General features: G+C 49.7%; 1 protein-coding gene across 3 annotated transcripts in view; it reads right to left on the minus strand.

The window, feature by feature from the left end:
• Positions 1-17,762, minus strand: part of JADE2 (jade family PHD finger 2) — a 73,466-nt gene that overhangs the window by 32,290 nt on the left and 23,414 nt on the right. For all 3 annotated transcript variants that reach the window (XM_059860217.1, XM_059860215.1, XM_059860216.1), the window contains one exon: positions 3,990-4,159. In XM_059860217.1, coding sequence (XP_059716200.1) covers positions 3,990-4,159 — 170 coding nt within the window. The remainder of the gene's footprint in view (positions 1-3,989; positions 4,160-17,762) is intronic.

A 17,762-nucleotide genomic window follows, 5' to 3' on the forward strand; every position in this document is an offset into this window, starting at 1 on the left:
GCAGCAGCTGCTTGGGAACAGGCTCTGCCTGGGGAATGCCAACATGCTGCCTCAGGGTGAAAAAGGGGCTCCCAGAATCCCAAAAATGATGCAGTGGGATGGGAGCAGTCTCAGAGTGTGACACTCAAGACTGCCAGGATGGGAAGCAGCCACACTGTGAGGAGCAGGACTGACAGCAGCCTCTGCTCCACTGAGCACATCTTGCCCAGGGTACTCCACTGACTCCAGCTTATTTCACATCTACTTGACCAATCTCACCTCCAGCGAGGGAGGGATCATCTCATTAGCACACAGACATATCTCAAGTATGCAGCGATGAATTCCCCCCGGAGCTTCAAAAGCAATCCATGTGACCTTTGCATGTTCCTGCCATAAAATACCAGGAACACCTCCAGCTCCAAAGATAGAAGCTGTGGTGGGCATATGTGAGCAGAATACACCATATGGATTAAGTCAAGGGAATACTTAGAAACTTCGACTCTGCCTTCAGCAAAATTGATTCCGACAACAATTTTAGCAATTTCTTGAGGATTTTCTGTGTGTTTATGAAGTGTCGATCACTGCAAAAGGATCTTTCAGCCTTGCTCTTTGAAGTCTCTCTAGCTCCACTCTTACAATAGCTTTGGATTTAGTGGAGATCACAAAACACAGCATAAAATGTTAATGTAAAAATGAAGACTTATGGCATGGCTGCTGTCTAAAAGGACAGGGCTGTGCTGCCTGGAGTGGCATGGACATTAATCTGACTCCAGGCTCTATTCAGCCCTCTTCAGATCCACTTTTTCTACAATCTCATATTGCAGCAGCAACAAATAAAACACTTAGGCATGCCTAAATACTGACTTCATCTCTAGGACACAAAGGTTCTTTAAACAGCACATTTCCATCGAGTACAGCAACAGCTACTGAGGCATCTTACTAGGGGGTTTAAAACTACTTAAAGCTGTTTTATGTTTAAAACTTTTGCTTTTCATGAAACCTTTGCTTTCTGGAGCAATTCCACTTAATTGGGAGAGGAGTCAGCAGGCAGAATGCAGAGAGCTGGAGCTATCTGGACGTTTATCTGATCTTGGTGATAAAATTCCATCCCTGGGGTGACCTAAAAAGGACTGGAAAAGGCATGTGCGGTGTGCTGGTAGACCCACAAAAGGCAAGCTGGATGATCTCATAGGTGTTTTCCAGCTCTCCTCCCTGCACATCCTCAGGAGCCAGTCAGAGATCTGGATGCTTCTTTGTCATTAAATATTTTGGAAATGACATATTGTGCCCCTGGACAGCCCAGTGCCAACAGTTCAGCCAAACACCCGTGAGGAATTTAAACTTCTGCCTACCTCCTAAATTAATGCTGGGAGATAACTCCTGACTCCTCTGAATGGGAGGAGAGGCTGCCATTCTCTAGTTAAGTCATAAGTAACGTTAATGATCTTGGAGATTAGCAAAGCAGGTTTGGAAATCTCAGCAAGTCATTAATGGTGTCATTAATGTCAAGGGCTTACGGGAGAAAGTGCTATTTATGGACTGCCTTGGACCAGCCCAGGCTGCAGGAACCCTCTGCCTTGGGTGCTGAAGGGCACCCAAATCCCACCCTGGCTTTTCCCATCTGGGAAGCAGAGGGAGCAAAGCTGCTCTGGCCCAGCCTAGGAGCTGAGCAGCAACAGATTTGCTACAACAGTTTTCCTCTACAAGCACCCAAACCCCATCACTTCCATGGGCAGGAAGATGCATCCCCTCAGAGAAGCCAAACAACTTCCAGCCCCCACAGCAGGCATGGCTGCCATGGGTGATGTGACCATGGTCCTGCAGCCAGGAGCACCAGCTCCCATCCTGCTTCCCACCTGCCAAACCCCCAGCTCCCCACAGCATCAGGGATGGGGTATCATCAAAGCCACATCTTTTCCATTCCAAGTCACTGGAAAAAATACACCAATCCTTGCAATGCTAGAGAAGCTGGGAGGACTGGGGGACAGGGAAAGATACCAGCATCTGTTGGGCTGAAGCTGTATCTGCAGTGGATTTCACATGCCAAACACTGCTTTTCAAAGCTACTCTCTCCCCAGTATATTTAAGGCTCAGCCAGTAATGACAGTGCTCCCTCAGTGACAGGAATGGGCTGGAGAAGCAGGGATGGGCAGTGATGTTCTCTGCACTACCACTGCTGGGATCACCTTGGGCCTTATCACCATTCACAGCTGGTGATGGCAGGAAGGCTCAAGGGCTTCCTCAGATTCTGTGGTTTCATCCATCCCATCCCTGGACAAACATCTCCTAAGGACACTCCTTGGAAAAGGTGACTGGCTGATAAATGATGAGATGGGGGGAAGAAAATGCAGCTTGCTGGGAACGGCTGTGGGTCAGCAGCAAAGCACTGCCTGTGTCCTGGCATGCTGAGGTGCCAGCCCACACAAGGAGCAGGGCTATGGCTGGGATGAAGCTCAACCTCCCCTCCTAAACTCAATTCACTCCCAAGGCAGTGCTGCTGGAGAAGCTGCCACTCTACCCCAGCACTCATGGGGTTGGCATATGCCAGCCCAAAGGTGACATGGGGACAGCCAGCAGCCAGCTCCCATCTGGTCTGGGGCAGGGACCTTCCAATTATCTCAACCTGCCATAACCCCAAGAGCTCCACATCTGGAAACTGCATTTGAAACCTAATACTTTGAAGAAATAATAAAGCAAATTTAATCCAACTGGGCTGGAGAAGCCAGATCTCTGCCCACTTCATTTCTAGAGACTTATGAAACACACACAAGAGGAAGTGGAAATAAAGACAACGCTTCCATGGAGCCCAGAGATACTTCTGATGGCCATGCAGCTGTGGAGAGGGCAAGGGAAATGTAACAGGGGATACAGTGAAGGCACAGTGAGGTCAGAATGATGCCCAGTGTGGCTGAAGGTGGTTTCTTGATGCAGCAACAGCAGCTGTGCATGGTTAGGAAGGGTGGATCCTCTGCAAGTCCTGAGCAGGACTGAGGCACTTGGCTTTATCCAGCAGCACCCTCTGCTCTGCACAAGGACTTCACTACAGCTGCCAGTGCCTCAAAACCTGTGTGTGCTAATGACAGAGCTGAGGCTGCTAATACACGACCAGCTAATGAGGGCAGAACTGACTTGTGATTTCTCTGTGATGCTACAGGCTCCACGATGTTGAGATTATGGGGAATCCAACATACAGGATACCTATACCAGATAATCAGACAAACTGTGAAGGCAGCTTCTAGAACTTTCTCAAGGTCATGGTAACAAAATTTCATTGTAAATCATGAGTACACCAGAAAGACAGATCTTCCAAAACCAGCATCAGTCAATGTCATAGCCATCTTCTGAGCTCACCTGTGCTCCATGCAAGCTCACTGAACTGCATCTTCCTGACCTCAGCCTGAATCCTGCTGCAGCCCTCAACCAGCTGCCTGGGAGAGACACACAACCCCCCTGCTCCACAGTGCACTATCCCATCTGCTCAAGCACCTGGTAAAATTCTTTTCCCTACTCTTGAAAGGCCTTTGCCACCAGGACTAACCCTTCATGTAGGCATGCTTGAGCCTTCACTGACCTCACAAGGTGAATGCTTTATTGAGGAGTTACTCCTACCTGCAGGGCAGCAGCCACACCACAGCAACCCTTCCCTAACAAGGACTGGAAAAATCCCTCCACAGTCTGGCAGGACTACGCACACCCATGGGTCTGTGCCAACAAATCTGCCCAGCAGACCATGCTAAGCACTAGTGCCAATGGTCAAATTCCAAGCTCAGGTACTTGCACTCAACCAAAATCCACTAAAGAATCTGAAGAATGTGCAGTGATATAACAGCAGGGATGCAGGCCATGTTATGCTGTGATATCTAGAGATGCCTAGAACAGGAAACAGGACCAGGGTTCCTGACATTTCTTCTTCAAGGCCTTTAGTTCCACATGCTTACTCAAAAAGCCTGAATGCCCACTGTGGGACACCCAGGCCAGAAAGAAAAAAAACCCAAACCAGCAATACTCACCCATCTCCTTGAGCTCCATGTTGACAAGTTCCAACCAGCAGGCATCGAGCTCATCCAGGTCATAGCGGCTCACTCCCTGCAAGTAAGTCCTTGTAGCTTCTGAAATCTCAGAGCCAGGCAGGCTGCTGGGTGAAACCTGTGAAAGTGAGCTCTCCAGCTGGGGGATGATCCTGGAAGAAAAGAAGGGGAGGTTGAAAAAGAGCTACAACTCAGAAAAATATTCTGTTTCTTGCCATGGAGGGTGAGACCACACTGGGCACCTGACTCTGTGAAGGAAAACAAAGCCACTGCACCCGAAGTCAGTCCATGGGCCAGCACTGACAGCCTCAGGAGAGCAACTATACCAAGAGTGTTCCCATTCATCCGCAGAAATTAGTCTTTACATGAGAAAAATGAGGTGCAATGGAGATGATGCTCCAAGTACTGACATCAAGCCCCCCAGGCATTAACATCTCCACGAACACCTCCAGTGTGCCATACACTACAGCGCCACAGCCATGCCGTGCTGGGCAGCACTTCAGCACACTTGGCACTGGGGACCATCCCATGGTGGCCTCTGAGATTTGTTCTGAGTGCTCTCTAATCACAACCACAGGGGAGGGGAGAGGAGCTGCCTCATCTGCTGCAAACTCCCTGCACAGAGTAACCAGGCACTGGCTGTCAGCTCTTCTGCCTTTCCTTGGCAACTCTGCAGCAACATGCATGAAACTTGCCATGCACATGTCAACAGTGTCACGCCTAATGACATACAAGCAGAGGACAAGCTGGAAATGAGAAGCAGTCTGTGCCAGCTGACAGATCTCAGTGAAGTTGGGAGCTGGAGCTTGCTGCAGGATTTGCACAGCTCACACTTCCTCCCCTGAAATCCACCTCCTGGCACAGATATCAAGCCAGAAAGATGCTGCAAAGAAACAGCAACCAAACATACCTCACTGCAGCACATCAGCCCCTTCCAAACAGCTTCTCCCCATGCAAAGCTGGAGGACCCAGCCCTGCTCTTGCACCAGTGCCAGCTGGGAAGGCTGCTGATCCCTGGAAGACTTATCTGCTTTCTGTCCTGCTGCGTAAGCTAATGTCAGAGCATTGAGTGCCCTGTGCTCTGTGGTGTGTCTGGGGCAAAGCCACGGTGTCCATCACAGAGCCAGGTGAGTTGTGGTACCAGGTGCACCAAACTCTGTATGTGCCAAGGAGAGACACCTGAGCCCAGCTGGCCTTGGGAATGAGACCCTACCCGCCTTGCCAAGGTCGGGAAGGAAATCTGTGGCAGGGCAGGAAAATGAACCTGGAGTTCCAAGAGACCCAGACATGCAGTTTAATTGCTGTCCTCTGTGGTCACAAACACTGGAGGTACTTCCAGAGCCACCAGCAGGAGAAGAAACAGTTTACGGCTCAGGGAGGGAAACATCAAGAAATGGGTTCTTATTATCTCTTTTGCTTTACTTTCCCCACTGGTAAATTGAAAAGAAACATGTGACCCAATGCCCTGAGTACATCTTCAAATTTAAGTTAAAGAACCAAAAAGAGCCACATGGAAGGACAGCTCTCAGTCCCCACATTTTACAACAATCTCACTGTAATCTAGGATAGGACCTGGGGATTCACTGACTTCTCTAATGCACACACTAGAGGTATGCTCAAGCCACAGCCTTGGGATTGGCACCTAAGGAGCTCTCAAACCCTTAAAATCAGAGAGTCACACAATAGATGGGGTTGGAGGGAACCTTAAAGATCATCCAGTTTCACCCCTCCCTGCCATGGGCAGGGACACCTTCCACTAGCCCAGGTTGCTCCAAGCCCTATCCAGCCTGGCCTTGGACACTTCCAGGAATGGAGCAGTCAACAGCTTCTCTGGGCAGCCTGTGCCAGGGCCTCCCCACCCTCACAGGGAAGAATTTCTTCCTAATATCTAATCTAATTCTGCCCTCTGTCAGTTCAAAGCTATTCCCCTCTGTCTAGTCACTACACACCCATCTAAAAAGTCCCTGTCCAGCCTTTCTTGTAGCCCCTTTAGCCACTGGAAGATGCTATTAACAAAAAAAATAAAGCAGGAGATGTTGGTGCAACATGCATTGGTTCACATCAGACTGAACCTCTCCTTTCCATGAGCCCAAGTCTGGGTCATCCCTCACAGAGACAGAACCTGGGTGTGGGAGCAGCCAGGCTGGGCACCGGCTTTTGGAGAGAAAAAAACAGTCCTCCACCTGCAATGAATGCTTCTGTTGGGAAGAGGTGCCTTAGCAGCACAAGGTCAGGGCCATAAGCCCTCATTAAGCCAAGTTACACAAGCTGCTCACCCAAAAGCCCCTACAACAGGTGATGCTCTGATACTGAGCCAGCCACGGACACTTGGGATGGCAGGGGCAAAGAGCTGCTATTTTTACCCTGGCATAAACCTGCAAAGATTAATGCTCTGTGTACATATCAAAGGAGTATCCTGAACAGGTCATTTACTGCACTGAAATGCACTCAGTGTGATGAGGGTGCTGACCTGACTGGAGCTGTTATCATCTTATTGCAAGGGTTCCACACTGCTGTCTCCTATCACAAAAGTTTCATACCTTCTTCATGTTTCTCATGGGCAGCTCCTCAGAGCACTGACTCTTCTTCACACAGCAGCCAGCTGACTCCAGTTCCCTTCTCACCCAACCACCCCACTCCTTTATAGCACTCTTCTTCTCATTGCTTACAGCTGTAGCTTGTTAAAGTCAGGCTTATTCCTAATCTTTGATAATTGGTCCAGCTGCAATTCCTTAGGGGTAAGATTGCTTTCCACACCATCTTTATTTTCTTATATTCTACCACCAAGATAGAGCAGCCCCTTGGGGTTACCTCACACAGTGCATACAGTACTGCCCACCAAGAGCAGTGAGGACCAGCCCCTGCCTGAGCCTGGGCACATCCACTCCCACCTGGGCACACAGCTCCATCTCCTTTCTGCAGATACCTCATGGAGAAGTTTGCTGAACCTCATGCTCAGAGACAGGAAACAAGTGACTGTCCCCTCAAGTCATGTACCCACCTCCCCAGCAGCACTCCCAACCCCCCCAAAACTGGATTAATTTCAGACTCTCAAACCTGGATTTGTGTTTAGACTCTCAGGTCCTGGCTGATGCAGAGATCACAGGGAGCTCAGGGGCTCACTGATGGTAACAGCTCCACCAGCACTCAATGTCCGGCTCTTTCTGACACTGTAATTAAATGCAGTTTAATTACACTGTTTTGGTTTAATGGGAACTGGCACTTGGAGAGTGACATTTTGCCTCTCATCACATCACTGATGATGAAGATCAAGGTAATGAAGATACAAACATCTAACAAGCTCACCAGCACTCTGTTAAAAGGTTTGAAACTTGCCAGTGCAGTGATGGCAGGTGCCTCTCCCTGTCTGGGAACACAGGGATCAGGGAGGGATGATCAGGTGCTGCAGCACACAGCAGACACTTTCCTACAAGGAATAAGCATTAATATGAAAAGTATCTTCTTAAGAGGATCACTAAACTTTACTTTTGAAGTTTCCTTCCTATAACCCCATGCTGACCTGGCAGCATGGGCTGGGATCCCCTGGAGTTAACTCAGGCTTGAGGATGCTGGGACATGTTCATGCCATTTTCTCACCATTTCAAATACCAGCAAACAGAGAAATGAAAAAACTGAAATAGCTGCTAAATTGTTTTTTATACAGTGAGACACTTGTATAACCCTATGAAGATCTGCTGGAAGCCTAGTCCAGATCAACTCCCTGACTCATCTGCAGCACTCAGTTAAACACAAAGGGTTTATGGCTTGTAAACAATTCAGCAAACCCTAAGAGAGCCTGTGCCTGTTCCCATGAACACTGCTCCCACCCTGAGGGGAGCTGGAGGCTGCCAGATGCTGAGGCTCACATGGGGCACCCCAATGCCCCAGAGGTGCACAGCTTCCCATTGATTCCTGGATCTGCTTTGGTGGATAAAATCACATTCCTAAAAAGCAGCCCACTCCTTCCTGACACATGCTACCACACCTGCAAAGGCTGAGATATAAAGATCAGTGACTGCAGTGACAGAGCTTTGGAAGGAAGAGATCCTACAGTTCAAGACAAGAGAGCAATCCTTTGGAAAGGATATTGCTGCCTCACAGCAATACAGAAAACAGCCCAAGCTGGGCACCCTTCCTCACCTCCAGCTGCTTCAAGAAACTGGAGCCCAGAAAGTTGTAAGCTTTGTGCTGTCCAAGCACTGCAGTGGAGACATAGCAAGAAAAAGGGAACAAAGCACAGAGGCTGCCCTCACCAGTGTCTCTCCATCTCCTGCTGGGCTCCAAGAGCTGGGGATGTCATCAGGGCTCCCCTTTAGTGCAGGGACAGGTCTTAATCCATTGGGATACTATCTTTCCAAATAGCTGCTTGGTGGACAAAGAAATTCCCAGGCTGGATGATGAGTCTGCACAGGAGGAGCCACCAACCCACCTGAACTCCCTGCACCATCGTGGCAAAGAATCACAGAGGCAAAGCCTCCTCCAAGCCAGACCATTCCCAGAAGCTCAATTACACAGGAGGAGCATTTACTCCTTTATTTACCCAGAGACACAGCATTCTTTTCAAATCCTGTATCAATCAAAGGCTCGTTTAAATGAAGGGCTGAAAATTGGGATCAGCCTGAAAATCACAACAAACCTGAGGCCATTAGTCTGAAAGTGGGTCTCAAGGGCACTTGAGGAAAAGGAGTAAGTGGACCCCAACACTCTTGAGGATCACATCTATCCCTGGAGAAGATTACACAGTAATAAAATATACTCAGCGAATTCCCATGGTTAATCATCTCTGTAAACTGAATGCTTCACTTGGCTGAAGGGAGAAGGCTTTTTTTTCTATATGTTCCCTTTTAATATATTAGAAATAATTAATCCTGCATAGTGTTTCTCATCAAAAAATACTTAATTTTATTACAACAAAGACATTAGTCAGTAATCTTTTCTTTACCTCCATTCCAGTCTAAATTAGTCTTGTCCCAGGTCCATAAATAAGTCAGCTTAAGAAAGTCAGTGGAAAGACAGCTCTGCCCTCAGTGCTGATACTGTTCCTACCACCAGCTCTGCTTATGGGGGAATTCTCCTGTGGCACACAACAGCTTTAAAAGGGCAATTTAAAGGGATGATTTTCACTTTCTGTTTATTAAAATAGTATCTAGCAGGCCATTTGGACTGGATTCCCCACTTTCTAATGAACTTAAGCTAACAGATTTTATACATTGCCTCTCAACAGCAGAGCAGAATTTAAGCATTTAAGTTAGAAAAAATGCCTGGGGGTATAAAGGCGAAGGATAGGGTTGGAGATAGTGGTGGATGGTCACAATAATGAGCCACAACCCACACACAAGGGTTTGTGATCCTCAGCATTCCCACACCCAGATTTACTGACCATGTTACTCCTACTTCTTATATTTTTATGGCTTCTAGTAAAGGCTATAAAACCATGAGCCAAAAACTATACTCCCAAAGCTGGGCTCGAAGACAAAAGGGAAGGCCAAGAAGATAATATATATTTAGGTTTTCAATAAACTGGCCTGAGGTTCAGACCTGCCAGCAAGCTGGCCTGAGCAGCTGGATGAGCCCAGAAGTGTCTTTAGGCTCACCCAGGTCTTGGTGCTAACAGGTACCTGTGCACTTCACCCCTTCCCTCCTTGGCTGAAGATACTCCAGGTAAAATCTGGAGCACCCTGGTCACAAGGACAGAGTGCAGGGCCCTGTGGGCACCCTGCTGTCACCACTGGCACAAGCCACCTGACACCAGAGCCCCTGGACCCTGCAGGAGGGACCACAGATACCCAGAGTCTGTCAACACAACCTCCTGTGGATGGAGAAGAGTAGCTGGAGGCAGCTGGTCCTGGAGAGGGAGGGAGGGAGGTGACACAGTGTATCTCAACAGAGCACTGTCACCAAACCCTTTTATTTTAAAACAAACAAGAACCTGAGAAGAATGAGATGGCACCACTGAGACCACTTTGTGCAGAAAATAAATGATTTGCAGTATTTCTTTATTGGCTGCTGGAGCCAAAACCCCCTCAAGATTTGGCAGTAGCCTCTGAAAATCCATGAAAATTCATCATACATACATACATCAACAGAGCAGCCACGGGAATGGGAACCTCTGGGCTGGGAAGGGAAACCTGTGATGGCTGATGGCCCCACCTGCCACCCACATTGCACCATTTGTAGGCTATCTTCATGGCAGGGGCTGCAACAAGCACATTCCTAGCAAAAAAGGTTGATGGAGGGAACTTAACATCAGCCCCTCCCGAGTACATCCCTGCTTGAGCACACAGCTCAGTGCCACGAGCAGTTTGTCCCCACTGCCCCTGATGGGCACAGAGGGTGGCTGGGCTGGCACTGCCCTTTGCTATAACCCACAACTTCCTTTAAGTGCTCGTCCCAAAAACCTACACAGGCAGTTACACATACTCCAGCCACAAAGCTCCACTTGGCTTTTGCTGCTGTACTGAGAGAACAAAGCAGCTGAATTTGGCCCCAGGAGGATCCAGGAACAGGAGCAGCTGTGCCCAAAATGCACCCCCTGACTGCACAGATATCGCTGGCTAACGCTCAGCTCTGTGAAGGTCCCTTTGTGCTGCCCAAGTGGCACTGAGGATGTTCAGGAAGGGGTTAATGCTGCTTGCAGCAGCGTCCTGCCCTCGGGTGCCAGCAGCCAGTGAGTGCAGTTCCAGGTGACGTAATCCTGGTGGCTGTGCAGTAATGCCTGGGTGGCTGTGCAGACTGCACTCCCAGCCCTCCTGCGCTGGGGATGCGTCAGGAACCACAGGATGGCAGGGATCCCAGCATGTCTCGGGGACCCCAGCATGTCTCAGGGACCCTGCTGTCCCCGGCCAGGCAGGGACCAGCCCAGGACAGGGTGCCCCCTTCAGCTGCCACTGCTCTTTCCCAGCTGAATTCTGACACTTGGTGCTACCCAGTGAACATCAGAAATTTTCATTATCAGCTTTTAAAGCATCCTCAGCCATGGGGAGCATCTGATCCGTAAGCAGCACAGCACAGCTCCGCAGGGCACAGCCAAGTTCCTTTCCTGGACCATTCAAGGGCTCTCTCTTTGGGCTTGGAAATCCCCCTGTGACAATCCCATTTCCATGCAGAACATTAAGGATGGGGTAAGGTCGCCCCTCCCGAGCTGCTGGCAGTTTAGGATTTACACAGGCACGCTCTGGAAGTTTTACAGAAATGCAGCTGAAGCTCCCAATTACAATTAACAGGTGCAGTAAGAAAAATGCTAAGTTGTTCCCTCCCCATCTGAAATCTCCTTCTGTAATAGCCTGTAACCATAATGGGTCCTTCCAGGCCCCTGGAATAACATAATCCTCTAAGGAGAAAGTGATTCACTCTTCTTTGATGTGATAAAAAGAGGAAAACAAGTGAACAGGAGGCACTAAACAGCCATCTTGTGAAACCCAGACAGCTTTTCCAATTCCATTTCTGAGCTGTTTATCACCACATAAAAAGCCTGATACACAGCAGACTAGAGGAAGACCAGTGTTGATGTCCCTGTCTTTCTCACATTTATATTCCAGCCTAAATCTCACTGAGATTTAGCTCAACAAATGAATTATTTAAGTTGCAACTCTGATTCAGTGCCCAGAGAATCATTTTGATGTAGATGGGAGCGGGGACCTGGTACAGAAGAATTCAGGTGCAGAGCAGTGTCTGCTTTCCCAAGGCAGAGGAGAGCACCATAGCACAGCTGGGTTCATCTCCACAGTGTCTGAGAGAGGAAAACCACGGCTGCAGGGACACAGCAGTGGCTGGGCAGTGGTTTGCTGGTGGGCTGATTGGAACAACAAAACGCAGATGTTTTTCTGGCAGACTAAACAAAAGCAGTGTCTGGGCTGAGAGCAAAATGCACACATAATTTCTGATGCTGGGTAAACATCTTCTCCATATTCCTTTCCCCCTTTTCTCTCTGTGCCATTCAGCTCTAACAGTGATGTTGAAGACGGCAGGGGGACCGTCCCTCCCTGCTGCTGGGAGGTGACACAGCCTGTGCTGCTCTTCTGGCTCCGAAACCCAGCAAAACACAGCAGCCTCCAGTTCCAGGGCACAGCACCTTCTCCCTGCAGGCAAGCAGGGCAGAGCCAGCCCCAGCACCCACAGGTGCTGCTCTCCCCCTTTCCAAGAGCATCACTGACCCACCCATGGTCCTTCAGGGACCCATGTCATACACCAACCTTCTCCAAACCCAGCCTGCAGGCTGCCAGTATCCTGCTCATTTCCATTTAAACAATACGTGTCTTGGAATTGCTACTAGAGAAGCCAGGGACACTTGGGTGTGTGTTTTCTGGATATAAAAAGACAAAAAAAAAAAGTTGCTTCTTTATGTAACTTAAGCCAAGCTACTAACATTAAAGCATCTGGAATTAATTATCCCAGCCAGATAATGTTTCCATAATTACTTCAGTAATGCAAACAGCTCCACTTGCCTTTGTATCCACCTACTAATGGAGACCAGAAACAGAAGACATGAGCAGTGGTGGCAGCTCTGCACCTGCCATGGTCTGAGCATGAGCCACAGCAGATCAAGAACTGGACAAATCCCGCTGACACTGTTACTCACAGAGCTGAGTGTGGCAAAGCTCAAAACACAGACATGGGCACGAGATGACAACTCCCATCCACCAGCACAGTATCTTCACATGGGTCTCCTTAAAGAAACCCAGCCCACTGAAAGCAAAGCTTTGTGGAATTTGAAAAGGCAGCATCCAGACTCTTTTAATGTGTTCTGGATCGCTGAACTAACACTGAACCCTGAAACACATGAGAACAGCTCTGATGCTGAGACACTCCAAGCAGCTCACAGCCCATCCCAGAGAACAAGGAGGGGTCCATCTGTCTCCTCCACCATCCCACTGCAGCTACACTCGTTTGGGTGCACTTCATGAAACCCCAGAATGGTTTGAATTGGAAGAGACTTTTAAAGGTCACCTAATCCAAGCCCCATGCCATGAGCAGGGACACCTTCAACTAGATCAGCTTTTCCAGATCTTCTTCAAGTGCACTGAGAGAAACCACCTACATCTCTCCTCCACCTCCCCAAGGTCCTGGCCACATAGTGAAGCTCACTTTCCAGCAACACTTCACCTAAATTCAACAGGATTACCCGCAGCAGCACCAAGAGCTGAGCAGCTGTTCCTGCTGCTGGGCTATCCCACTCCTCCCATCACTCTGGAGAGCACTTAAAAGTAATAGTTGCTTGCATTGTTCAAAGGGGACCCAAGGTGCACTAAATCACTGAGAGGTGATTTCATTAGTGCTGTTGGTTGCAAGCCCAGCAATCAGAGCTGCTGAGGTTTGCCTGGCTTCACAATAAATCCATGGTTCTGGATGGAGAGCAGAGGCAATGGAGTGAGATGTGGAGGCTCCCAAGGCTGTATCAAACCAGAGTCAGTCCCAAGAGCTGTAAACCTTGTTACAGAGCAGCAGGAAATCCAGCTCACTCGTTCTACACATTTGCTGCTGAAATACACTTGACTTTCTGTGTGCTTGATCCAGTATAAACCACAGGCATCCACTGGGAAGATTAGCAAACATTCAAAATAAAAGTCCAAGTGGCTCAGAATGAGGTAAGAACAGGCTGGATTAACACATTTCCCATAGCAAACTAATAAAGGTGAGGACCTGCTGAAAGCCCACACAAGAACTTGTCAAGCAGACAGTAAACCAGAAATGATGACAAGTAACAGGCAGAGTAAATCACACTCACTCCTTTGCAAAGCACTTACAGGCACTGGGCACAAGCCAACAACCTTCTGCAGCACCAGTGCCCCCTTCTGCAGCACCAGTGCTCCCTTCTGTAGCACCAGTGCCCCCTTCTGCATGGCCCAGACCCTCTGCTGCCCTGGGTGTGATTCATCCCATCCTAAACCAGGTACCTGAAGCCCTGGCAGGACAGACCATCCAGTGCACAGGCCATCCCTCCCCACTGCCTACAGGAACAAGGGATGCCTGAGCAGATCTGACTGGAAACCTCCCTTTCCCAGTGGCAGAGCCGGAGACCAAACTCACTGATGTTATATCATTGGGATTATTTTGCAGTCCTGGATCAGTGCCACTGGCCAGCCCATCCTCACCACAGCCAGTTGTCACTGTGGGGGTCCCCAGGAATGGGCAGGCAGGGAGCCTTCCCCTCCCCACACACAGCCCAGGGCTTGTGATCAAAACATTTAGGCCTAGGGCAATTGGGATTTTCATTTCTTTTGATCAGAGCACAGTCTCTGAGGGAAGTGTACATGCATTTCTGGAGCATACCAGAACCCAGGCATATTCAAGGGCAGGCAGCAACAGTACGGGGATAACCAACTCAAGAAATAGCCCTTTGTAAAATCGCCAGCATGCCATCTGCAAGCTCCAAACTCACACATTTTTCATGATGAGCTGGAGGGAAGGGAAAAAAAAAACAGGAGGAAAAAAAAAAAGAGGAAAAAAAAAAGGATTATGTTAAAAGAAAAAAAGCTCTACTCCAAAAGCTACTCAAACTGCTGCAGAATCCTGCCTGCCCCTTCTGCAGCAAAGCCCAAGGGAAGCAGCTGATGAGTCAACAGCCAGCCTGCGTCGCCGACCGAGGAGAGGAAGTCCAAGCTCAGCAGTGAGAACAAAGTGTGCTGGTTCATCGAGTACACACTGAGGAGGCAGCCTCGGGAAGCCCTCCCCGGGCTGGGACTGCAGGGATACAGCCTGGCTGCCAGCCAGCACTCCCAGGGGACATGGAGAGGTGACGTCCAGGCATAGCTGGGACATCTGTATCGTGCCACCCTGCTGCCAGGACAGCCTGGCCACCTCTCCTCAGGCTACCATGCTCCACATTGCAGCACAGACTGCTCCTGGAGGGGTTTTCTCCCTTTGCTGGGTGTTCTGGATGCAGCACCCAGCCCTGTGAGGAGGACCTGAGGTGTCTTTTCAGTGCAAGATGGGGGCAGGGATGTGTTCCAGTCCTACACCCACTGCCGGTGCACCAGTTCATGCCTCTCCCCGCCTCAGTACACTCATCTCCAGCACTGCTTCCCACAGACAGACCTGCTCTGTGTGCCTCTTCTGCCAATGACACTGGCATCACCAAACCACGACCTGCCAGCAATACATACCCTTGTAAAGAGCTGCTGGAGATCCTGGAGACGTGGGAGCACCTCCTGATGGGAGTCCAGTAAAGAACAGCACAGCCCAGAGGAGATGAACACCGAGTGGGCAGTGCCACAGCATCCCAATCCAGCCAGCTCTGCACCTGGATGTGTTCCCAGGAGCACAGCAGGAGCTGCCTGACCTGTGTGTGTGGCCATCAGAGAAGGGCAGAGGGCACTGGGGGAGGAGGACAGGACAGGGCAGGGCCATCATGCTGCTATGGCAGACGGCGTTCGCGCGGTGCCGCCGCCATTGCCAAGCTGGTACTCGCCGGGGCTGTGCCTTACCACAGCACTTTCTGTTTTCTGTTAAAACAGAGCCACAGCGACGATGCAAGTACAGATCTGCAATGCCAAGAATATCTGGGAAGCCTGCCAGCAAGAAGCAGCCTTCCTGCTCGTCCTCCCGCTGTGTGCAAATTCACAGGAAACAGAATCTACAGCACATACTAATGTGGCTTAATGCGAGATCCAAGAGCCACCTTGAGATCCTGCTTGCATCCCTGTCAGCCTGGGGAAGGAGCCACATGCCAAGAACATTAAATCATCAGATAAAGGGGGAAATAAAACCTGCACAGGTGCATAAAATCCCATGTAGGTGCCGCTGCTTTACGAAGTGATGCTCCGCTGTGCAAGCTCAACACGCATCGCCACCAGTAGGAAGGGACAAGACCAGGTCCCTGGCACATCCACTGCCCAAAAATGGCTTCACAGCCTCCTACGAGCACCCACATCAACCAGCAAAGTCCATGTCCTTTGGGGTTTATTATGGTGTGACTGAGAATACAAAACTCATGAGTTTCTCCCATCTTCCCATTTACAACAGGAGAGGCACCCAAAGCCCCTGATGCTCCCAAACTGCTGATAACTCTTACCCTTACTTTACCTTGTTTAATCCTGAAGCTGTACTGAGATGAGCCAACTTTGCCTCCAACACCCAACTGCACCCCACAGCAGACTGGGACCTTGCATCTGGATCTCCTCATGCTGGAAATCTCTGTGCTTCTGTTTACACAACTGTAAAATAACTGCAGAGTTCACACAGGGGCTGTAAGGCTCAGCTCTGGTCCAAAAAAGCCAGTGGAGATCCTTCCACTATGGTCTCTAGCAGAGGTGGAGCATGGTACCACAGGGCTGCAGTGTCACCACCACCCACACTGCAGGTGGATGACCAGGAGACACAGGGCAGGGGATGCCAGCCTGCCTGTTAAAAGGGAAAGCTGCCCTGACTACTCACTCCTCTGATAGCTCCCATCTGACTGGAAGTGGCTTTTATCTGCACACAGGAGCCCTTCAAGCTCTGGGCAATTCTCAGGCCAATAAAATTCTTGGGTTCAAATAAAACCCTTTTGAATAGCCGTGAGCCAGAAGTAATCATGGAGAGGAAACAGCTGATCTCCTCTGCTGCCTCTGATGACCCTGGCATCCAGGTGGCTGCCAGCAGCATCCTCCTGGGACAAGCCAAGATATGCTGCACCTCTTCCTTCCCCGCTTTCCTCACAACTGCACTGCAATTTGTGCTAACCCAGAAAGGACCCTAGAGTTTAAGGTGGCTCTTAGTGGAGGCATTTTGAGACAGATGCTTTCTGAGGAAAGCATTCCTTAAAATACAGCTCTTGCCTTCTGCCTCTACCCCAGTTTTTGACATTTTACAGCTTCAGTAAAACAAAATGTTTTAAAAATCTCATTTTCAGCTTTGGAGGCACAAAACCTAGAGCCAGTTTCCAAGCAGCCAGGAGGGAGATGAAAAAAGCAGCAGTGGCTGCATGCACGGCACCTTTCGGACAGCGAGCTCCATCTCTGCTCCATCTCTGCTCCAACTCATGGTACCTTTGGGACAACGAGCTCCATCTCTGCTCCAGCTCACAGCACCTTTGGGACAACGAGCTCCATCTCTGCTCCAGCTCACAGCACCTTTGGGACAACGAGCTCCATCTCTGCTCCAGCTCACAGCACCTTTGGGACAACAAGCTCCATCTCTGCTCCATCTCTGCTCCAGCTCACAGCACATTTCAGACAAGGAGCTCCATCTCTGCTCCAAGTCATGACACCCTTCAGACAATGAGCTCCATCTCTGCTCTATCTCTGCTCCAGCTCACAGCTGTTGGACAACGAGATCCATCTCTGCTCCAACTCACAGCACCCTTCAGACAATGAGCTCCATCTCCTGAGCAGGAAGCAGCTCCCACACACCCCACGGCACAATCTGCTGGCTGCCCATGGCTCAGCCCAGGAACCAACTCCTGAGCAGCAGCACCATGGGCTGGCTATTATTTTGCAGGCAGTGCTTTTCTGCTCGCCAGCTCCCGGGGCTCTAGTGTCTTCTCTCCAGCCTCCCCACCTCCCTCTAGGAGTTTCACAGGGAAGTGGCTGTCAGAATTGACAACATCAGGACTGGATTAGCACAGGCATCACCCCCTAAGGGCAGGATGCTCTGTTACACCTCTGAGATGGGGGAAACCAGAGTGCTGACAGTGAGGAAGAGCATTGGCCGCTGGGCTCCACATTTCCAGTCCACAAAAAAAAATAAATGCTGGGACTTTTTTCAGCAGATTAAAGGAATTTGGATCGTCCATACCCAACACAGAGAGGATGTTGGGTTTAGACAAAATTTTTGAGT

Source organism: Haemorhous mexicanus, chromosome 15 (assembly GCF_027477595.1).
Source record: "Haemorhous mexicanus isolate bHaeMex1 chromosome 15, bHaeMex1.pri, whole genome shotgun sequence".
Lineage (NCBI taxonomy): Eukaryota > Metazoa > Chordata > Aves > Passeriformes > Fringillidae > Haemorhous > Haemorhous mexicanus.